The sequence below is a fragment of the Sinocyclocheilus grahami genome, unplaced genomic scaffold, assembly GCF_001515645.1.
Source record: "Sinocyclocheilus grahami isolate Dianchi unplaced genomic scaffold, SAMN03320097.WGS_v1.1 scaffold862.1, whole genome shotgun sequence".
Classification (NCBI taxonomy): Eukaryota; Metazoa; Chordata; class Actinopteri; order Cypriniformes; family Cyprinidae; genus Sinocyclocheilus; species Sinocyclocheilus grahami.
The window spans coordinates 35,626-45,115 of NW_015506041.1; the positions used below are offsets into that span (position 1 = coordinate 35,626).

Sequence of the window (9,490 nt, forward strand, 5' to 3'; positions counted from 1 at the left end):
AATTGTAATAATTTGACATGTAAGATGATGCATACATCTAAAAAGGTTAAAAATAGGCCTTTGTAAAGGTAAATATGCAGATTTAAGTATGTAAAAGCTGATAGAACACTGAAGAAAATTTTGCTTCAGAATAAATTGTTTACTCCACCAAAAATCTCAGTGATGCAGTTATTTTGTGGGGATATTTTGTATGGAATATTGTCTGCTGACATAAAGTTCACTGTATATCATATTAATAAATACCATTTATTACAGCATTGATATTATAATATATTGATATTGATAACATTGATCTCTTTCTTTGGAGCAGTTTTCTTCAAGCCACTTGGGCACACCAACTGGCTTGGCTGCTTCCCTTCAGTCCATCCCAGATTACGTTTACTCCCAACTGTCCACGCCTGCGGTCTCCTCACCAGAAGCGTGGTATTAAAAAGATCTTAAATTTAACTTGTTCATGTCTGCAGAAACCCTGTCCTCTTCTGTACAGCCTTTTGTCACTCTCTGTAAATGTATCCTCGGGTTTTCTAAAGGTGTGTTCTTGCACGATTACACATACAGCAAGATCTTCAAGTTAACTGGCTGAAGTGTAATTAACACCTTTTCTTTATACTGTAAGAATAGGCCACACATGATTTAGTTAAGTCATTTGTATTCCTATAGCACTCATAATCCTTGTTTCAGTGCGGCCAAAATGTAAAAGTGTGTGAAACCCTCCTGTGTGTAAGGTGAAAGTGGCAAAGTTTCTTCAGCCATAACCTACGCAAAACGCAGCATTTTTATTAGTCTGAATAAGACTTGATGTAGTAATATGTAACATTTTGGCTTATGCTTTCCTTGATTCCTAGACCACCAGGAGTGTTTTTTTCTCCTTAAATAGTCTTTATTTCCATTTTAAAACATTTTATGTCCAAATACATATGTATGCAGGGTTAGTGAATGAAGCACACAATCTGGTTGAATGTCTTGCCCTTTTTATTTCTGAACTACTGCTTCTGTTTCCTGTTATAATAAATCTGTTTCCATCTCTTTCTTTGGAGCAGTTTTCTTCAAGCCACTTGGGCACACCAACTGGCTTGGCTGCTTCCCTTCAGTCCATCCCAGATTACGTTTACTCCCAACTGTCCACGCCTGCGGTCTCCTCACCAGAAGGAAAGCAACTGCAGTTAGACATCTGTGCCTTGTGTGAAAAAGGTACATGGTTTCATTCATTCTGTTTATACAATTTTAAATGCTGCTGTAAATTAGTGTAGAACTAATTCTGTTATGTGTCCAAGAAGAGATGTACATGACTATTCATACCTGTATTGGTGGGGGTAGGGTGAAACCTTCACAAATAGTAGAGGAAGAATCCTGAACCAGTTCTTAAGCATTGATATGAAAAAAATGGCTGGGGATGAAAAGAGTACTAAAACAATTTACACACTTTACTGTTTCTTCCCCAAAAATCCCAAAGAGGCAATGCTGAAGAAGTAGGTGTTAATCTGTGCAGGCCGTCATGTGCTGACATATTCATCTTGATTACGTAATAAAGAGGAGGAAGTACAAAATGAGTCGTTTGGCAGCTTGGTGTCCGTAAAAGCTGTTTTTGCACTTACAAGGAAGTTTTGAGTTCTGAAATTTACAGTAATGCTTACATATTCCCCTCATCTAAATGGCATGGGACCGGATGACTTTCTCAAACCTACTAAATCTAGAAAATAAAAATAAAATAAAATGAAGTGATATCTGGTATGTCACTGTGGGGGGAAAAAATACGTGTACAGAAAATAAGTGGCAACAGTGTACTATATTTAAAATGTGGAACACTCATGTTTACACACACACACACACACACACACACACACTTTTGTATATGTGGTTTATTGGAACTCTCCATAGGTTATAATGTTTTGGTTTACTTAGGTTATCCTTTTTTTTTTTTTTATCCCCTAACCCCACCCCTAAACATAGCCCTCACAGAAACTTCTGACATTAAAAAAATAAAATAAAAATAGTTTAGTACATGTTTAAGCCAGTTAGTTTGAGGGCATAGTAACCATGTTTACGCTGTAATATCGATGTTGTCATACACATTTGTGGCTTCATAAACCATCTATTGAAGCACATTGGTATAAAAAGTAAAAACATATTTGAGTAAAAGTAAAAAAAAAAAAGTTTACTTTAAAACCCAATTTACAACTTTAAATTATACTTAAAGGTGTGTAACACAGATCATAGTTGGGGAAGAAGGAGGCGGGAACCGGCGAACATTCAAACAAAACTTTAATAATAAAATAAACACAAAACAGCGCGACAGCCCCTCGCGGACGACTGTCGCGCACAAACAAAACCAAACAAAATAAAATCCAGGCCTGGTCATCTCTCATCTTTCACTGTCATCACTCCTCCTTTTTATCCTTCCGGAGCTCCTCCGTGAGACTCGAGACCGGTGAGTGGTGCAGGTGTCGCTCATTATCAATTACTCAACTCCGTTCCCACGGCTTTTGGCCCCGCCCCCACTCGTCACAAGGTGCAATAGGTGATTCTTCAGAAACCTTTTTTATGCTGGTTGAAAGTCTCTTCACATCCCGATAGCAATCATTAAGTTAAGTGGTCTAAAGGTATTTATATATTCTGTGGAAGGCATAGGACCAAGAAATGTTCATCCAATCAAAATGCTCTGTCCGAGCGTTTTAATTGGCTTTCCTACCTGCCTGTCAACGTACTAAGGTTTGTTTAATGGGAGAAAACAAAACACATGCACAGTGGCCTGTTGCATGACGCTAGCTGAACAAACTCTGTGAGGAGGTTTAGAGTTGACAAAACCAAACAAACCCAGCCTGGTTTAGATCAGGTTCAGCGGGCTCACAAAGCTCGATATAAACATTGTCAACTCCACAGCCACAGTTTGATTCACTTCTTGCAAGAGTCTGTGCAGTTCACAGTTCTGCTGAAGATTAATAGATGCTATTAAAGGGGTCCTATTATGCTTTCACTTTTTTTTTATTTTAGTCAGTGTGTAGTGTGTATGTTTGAGCATAAAAAAAGATCTAGAAAGTTACAAATCTCAAAGTCCACTCCAAAGGGAGATGTGGCATGACACTGCTCTTCTCGTCCGGTGTGCGACCGCCCGAAGGGGGGGGGGGTTTTGGTTTTGTTTTTTTCACCTCTGTGAAAAAAGCGGATGATGTCCGGAAACAGTGGTTGCAGTTTACTTTTTAACTCTGTTCCTGAGCATTATAACCCCAATTTGCTATTGTGTGCTGCGCATTTTACTGAGGACAGCTTCCAGCGTAAGTTACCGTGATGACGAAACCCGCTCAAAACCAACCCACCTTCTTGAGCTCAAACTCAGTTTGCTCAAACTAAACGCAAACTTACCTGGGTAAAAACCGAAACCTTATCCATGTTTAACAGGCCACATTATCCCATATATATATATATATATATACGTATGTATGTGTAATTAAATGCCATGAAATATTTGATTTGACTGAGTTGCAATATCATTATTTATTTCCCAAGCAGCAAAAAAAACATGTCATACGTGTATATATATATGTATGTGTGTATATGTGTATATGTGTGAAGTAAAGAGTCGTTGCATTGGAAATGATGCTCTGCCTTGTCTAGTAGCATGGTGTAAACTGGCAGTTAAACGCATAGTTAACCCAAAAATGAAAAATTTGCTGTTAATTTACATACCATTAGCCCATCCAAGTCAAGATGTAGGTGATTTTTTTTTTAATTTTCCTTCAATAGAACAGTAAAGAAGAATTTTAGAGAGTAAAGAATCTGCAATATCATTATTTATTTCCCAAGCAGCAAAAAAAACATGTCATACGTGTATATATATGTATGTGTGTATATATGTGTATATGTGTGAAGTAAAGAGTCGTTGCGTTGGAAATGATGCACTGCCTTGTCTAGTAGCATGGTGTAAACTGGCAGTTAAACGCATAGTTAACCCAAAAATGAAAAATTTGCTGTTAATTTACATACCCTTAGCCCATCCAAGTCAAGATGTAGGTGATTTTTTTTTAATTTTCCTTCAATAGAACAGTAAAGAAGAATTTTAGAGAGTAAAGAATCCATGGTCCTTGGTGATTTATACAATGCAAGTTCAAGGCTACCATAATTTTGAGTGTCAAAACAAATAAAGGCAACACAAAATTAATACCCGTGGCTCCTGATGTTATATTGAGGTCTTCTGAAGTAAAACTATCGGTCTGTGCAAGAAACTGAACATTGTTTACAACATTATTACCTGTAATCCAGAGCCACAGGCAAACAATCCTGAGCACAAGGGCACAAGGGTGATGTCCAGTTCACGAGCGAAAGGTTCTTATGGAATAGTTATTTTTAGTGAACAGCGAATTGTACTAAATTGTCTAAAACAGTTTGCGGCTCAGGTCATCAGAGTTACTCAATCAAAGCTTCCTTTTGGACGTGCATGATAGTCACTGAACTTAAGAAAGAGTTTGGACTTGGACATGTCCATGAAGAACTGATTATCCACTAAAACAAGCATGCATAAATTGACCACTTGAATGAAGGGGGAAAATTATTTTCTTTTAATGGTTTGTCATAGTTTATGTAAAACTTTAAAAGTAAAGTTTATGATTTAAGGTAATAAACAAATTAAAGTGAAAATGGCATCCTCTGCGGCAGTAATACAGCTCAGGTTGCTGCATGTGAAACTGCTTCAGCACTGGCTGTAGACTCGAGTCCCGAGATGGGCATGGTGCCGCGGCACACATCGGGTGGCTATCACAGAGATGATGCTGCAACAGGCGTGCAGCCTCAGAACCCTGGACAGGGCCTTGGCTGCGTTGGCAAATCAGCTGCCTCGAGTTGCTGATGCCTTGGCACACAGCTGCCCCGGGGACTGCGCAAGTGTGCGTTTCCCCCAGTGAGCCTGGTTGCACAAATATTGTGTTAGGTCAGGAGGAAGGAGAACGGGTCCTGCTGGTTGTGCTCTACTTGCCCACCAAGGCTTGGTTCTTGGAGCTCAAGCTCCTGTCGACCCCCCCCCTCTGGCAAATTAACCTGAGGAAGGAACTTCTTCCTCGGTGGCATGGCACAAATGCCCAGACCTCTGGACAGGATGTGAGTGGGCTATCACTCAGCACTGTCTAGTCTAGTAGCATGGTGTAACACTATTGGTGATGGCAATGGACCCAATCACTCAAGCCAGAGCCCCCTCTACAAAGCAGCTGTATGAAGGGACATCTTTTCGCAAATTGGTGTTCTTCCTGAAGAGAAGACCCACAAAGACGCGCCATCGGGTCAGAAAACAAGAGATTCCATATCTATATCCATTGGTGGCCAAACCAAATGCCAGTGACAACCATTCATATATTAATTGGAAATTTGTGTAAATTTACATCTCTAGTTGTTTTAGAAAGATACCATTTGCAATTAACTTACTAAAGCTTACAACTTGGAAACTAGATGGTACCATGAGGTTATTTTGTTGCTCAAAAGTCTACACAATAATGCAAGATGGTCTGGTTTCAAACTTTAAAATTTAAATTTGTATTTTCTTTCATTCTTCCTTTCTTTTATAGTACATTCATCTTTAAAATCCATCCATGAATCCCTGGCTCTGGAGCGTGAGCGAGTCAGACAAGCTTGGGCCGGACCTGACCTTCGGCAGTCAACCTCAGATCAGTTGGCCACATTGTGCACGACCCTCTCAGAGGTACTTTTTTTTTTTTTTCTCGCCGTTTAATATGGAGCTAGTGTGCTAGTACACTTCTGACAACACACTGAGCTGCTGCTACTAGTATCAACTATAAACACTGCAGATTGAATAAGCTGAATATTTTGTGGTAAACAAAAGACTGCTATCCCTTATCTTTTAGAATCACTTGTTTATTCAGTAAGAGGTGTGTGTGTGTTTTTTTTATTTTTATTTTTTATACCATTTTATGTCCTGATATTTGGTGAATTCATTGAAATTCTAGACTGTATTGTACGGTCATGTATGCTCTCATGCCTTTTATGCTTAAAGGTGACATCAGATGCCCATTTCACAAGTTGTCATGTTTCTTTAGATTATTTCTGAAATGTCTGTAACATATATTTTGGTTAAAATTCCTCAGCGGTTGTGAAAACACCCTTTTTTTACCTCGTCAAAACTAGCTGTTCACAGCGACCCGTTTTGGTGCATGTCTCTTTAAATGCTAATGAGCTACTGCTCACCCCACCCAGATCTTCCGTACTACTAATGCGTACACTAACATTAGGGTTGTTCGAGATGCATCGGCGCTGCGCAGACCAATCGGCGTATGACATCAAAGTACCGCGAGTGTGATTAGAGAGCAGACAACTCTAAGCTTTTGAATCGCTCTCCCGGTACATTGATGTCATACGCCGATCGGTCTGCGTAGCGCTGATGCATCTCAAACAAGCCTATTCATACAGACAAACTGTTATCTTTGTCCTGTGACTCAACTTTTTTTTTATTTATTTTTTTTTAAATAAAAGTTTGTGGTTCATGCTAGGTTTCACGTTTTACGTCAATTTAGAGTGCTGATAACAGCAAAATCATCTTTCAGACCTAAGCTATAGAATGAATAACGAATATCAAACATTGCTAACAATAACCAAAAGAAACAAACAAGAATTATATACAAAAAGACTAACGTCTTTCAAATGAATTGTAGTTACAGCTCCATTCTTTAAATGCAATTTTGATGCGAGTCCAGCTTCATATTGTCCGAGGTTTGAAAAGCAGTCTGTAAAAAAAAATTTTGCACACACAAGCAAGTTTTTGCCCACTCTTTCTGGGACATTCCCTTCATATATAAAATTAAGCCATTTCACTTTTGTTTCATCTGAAGCTGGGATTCTGTGTAAGGACGCCTGTATATCCGAACACCGAGCAGGTTGCATGCCAGGATTGCTTCATTGTTCAAACCCAGAAAAATGAAAGGCACCATATTGCTATGTTTACAAAAAGGGGTGGGAAGAGGGCAGACTCCATATTTTGCTCGGAGGCAGTCATATTCAAATAGCTAGCTAGTTACGTCAAAGCCGGCACCAAATTGAAATGGGTCGCTGGATGACACATTTTTAAACTCGGACAGTTTATAACAAACTGGCTGCATGTTTTCTTTTCAGCTTTTCTGAGCTGGCAGACACAGCAGAAACCTAACTAAATGCAAATAAATCTACAAAAGTGAAAATTTCATCCAATGTCACCTTTAAATTGTGCTAGTTACTGACTTTACTTTTGTTTTTAGCTTGAGATGCAGTCACGTTTAACCAGAGTTCACTCCGTGTCACTGTCATCCGATTCCTCAGATGAGTCCTACTGTACTGTGTGCCAGGATCAGGTGTGTGTGCTTCCCCATGTCTGAAGTTTTAAAGTAATGGTTTTTGTTTGTTTATTTAATATAAATCTCTTTTTGTCATTAAGCAGGCCACCCCCTCTCAGGAGCGTAAGCTAAATCGTACACCCTCAGTAACAGACTGTACAGCAGAGTATTTTGATGCCAGTGAAGTAATTTGTGAGAATCTGTCTGAAAATGAAACCTCTGACGAATCTGGATTGAGTGATGTCACCACAAGTAACTCTGAACCAGAGGAAGGCCACAGTACGTCTACAGTTAGCTAAACCATCAGCTTTACATGTTGATGGTTATGTAATGACAAATGGATAATAAAACCTTAAAGATAATTAAAGTGGTCCATATATACAGTGGGGGGGAAAAGTATTTAGTCAGCCACCAATTGTGCAAGTTCTCCCACTTAAAAAGACGAGAGAGGCCTGTAATTTTCATCATAGGTATACCTCAACTATGAGAGACAAAATGAGAAAAAAAATCCAGAAAATCACATTGTAGGATTTTTAAAGAATTTATTTGCAAATTATGGTGGAAAATAAGTATTTGGTCAATAACAAAATTTCATCTCAATACTTTGTTATATACCCTTTGTTGGCAATGACAGAGGTCAAACATTTTCTGTAAGTCTTCACAAGGTTTTCACACACAGTTGCTGGTATTTTGGCCCATTCCTCAAGAGCAGTAATGTTTTGGGGCTGTCACTGGGCAACACGGATTGTTTTCAACTTCATGCGTTCCAACTTCACCTCCGCACCAGGCGCGAGTCAAACAAGCAACTCTGCTCATAGCGCATGCTCATTCAATTGCACGCACAGGCGCGGTGTGCGCTGTAGCCTTTATCATTTAATATCAAATTGCAAAATAAATGACGAGCATGCAATGTCGTAGTTATGTCGTCAAAGTCATAAAGTTACCAAAAAGGCAATTAAATCTGCCTTAAAACTGTGCATGTAAGTATCTGGTGTATGAGTCACATTTAAGGACGTCTCTGAAATGCAGTGGTTTTCAGAACTGTCCTGGAGCAGCCCAAAACTGTCCCTCATCTAACAAACCTGATTCAACTCAACTCATTAGTAGAGACTTTAAGACCTGAGGTGGGTCAGAATAGGTAAAGATATGCATGTCAGATCCACGTCATGTTTAGCAGTAGCAGCTCTTAAAGTAATAGCAGGCAAAAAACCTAATAACCCAGCTGCTGTGATGTCTGTTAATGAAACGACAAAAGAAGAAAAAAAAGAGGAAATCAGTCATTTAAGGATTCATCTAGAATTCATTTAAAATGTAGTGTTTGATAACTTTATTAAATTTCTGTATATTTCCTACTTGCTGAAGGGCACATGTAGCTAAATTACATTTATTATAATGGGTTTATGTGAAGATTGTTTGAAGTTCACATAAATTAGAAGTTATTTTAAGTAGTCTAATAAATGTTCAAATTGATAGCTCTCAATTATACTGTAATGTTGAATGGCTAGTCAATGGTTAAATATTAGGGGGAAAAAAATATTTCATAGAGACATCAGTAGTATTAGTATCAGTGATGCATACTGACCTTCAGTCATTAAAAAAGATGGCATTATACAAATATTAAAATTTTACTGTCTTTGTTTGTACTTTAATTTGAATGTGAAATTATTGCAATGTTAAAGTATTTATAAAATCTTTACTGTTAGGTAGGATTAATCGTAATTAATTTCAGAAAAAAATGTTTTTTTTTTATGGATTGACAGCACTAATATATATATATATATATATATGTGTGTGTGTATATATCACTTTTTAAAGAAGTCTCCTATGCTCATTAAGGCTCACTTGATCAAAAATACAGAAAAAAAACCTAATATTGTGACGCATTACAATTTATCAGTGTTCTATTTTAATAGCAGCAAAAACTGTTTCTAACATTGATAATAAATTAGCATATTAGAATGATTTCTGAAGGATCATGTTACACTGAAGACTGGAGTAATGATGCTGAAAATTCAGCTTTATATATTCAAATAAAACTGTTAAATTGTAGCATGTCACAATATTCGTTTTTTTTTTCTGATCCCAAACTTTTGAACGGTAGTGTATATATAAAAAATAAAATAATATAATATATATATATATATATATATATATATATATATATATATATATATATATATATATAT

General features: G+C 37.6%; 1 protein-coding gene across 1 annotated transcript in view; it reads left to right on the forward strand.

Moving 5' to 3' along the window:
- The window catches only part of LOC107563204 (oxysterol-binding protein-related protein 6-like), a 53,783-nt gene that overhangs the window by 15,481 nt on the left and 28,812 nt on the right, over positions 1-9,490 (forward strand). The window contains exons 10-14 of the mRNA XM_016248011.1: positions 311-403; positions 1,041-1,191; positions 5,550-5,683; positions 7,230-7,322; positions 7,406-7,583. Of these exons, the coding sequence (XP_016103497.1) occupies positions 311-403; positions 1,041-1,191; positions 5,550-5,683; positions 7,230-7,322; positions 7,406-7,583 (649 nt within the window). The remainder of the gene's footprint in view (positions 1-310; positions 404-1,040; positions 1,192-5,549; positions 5,684-7,229; positions 7,323-7,405; positions 7,584-9,490) is intronic.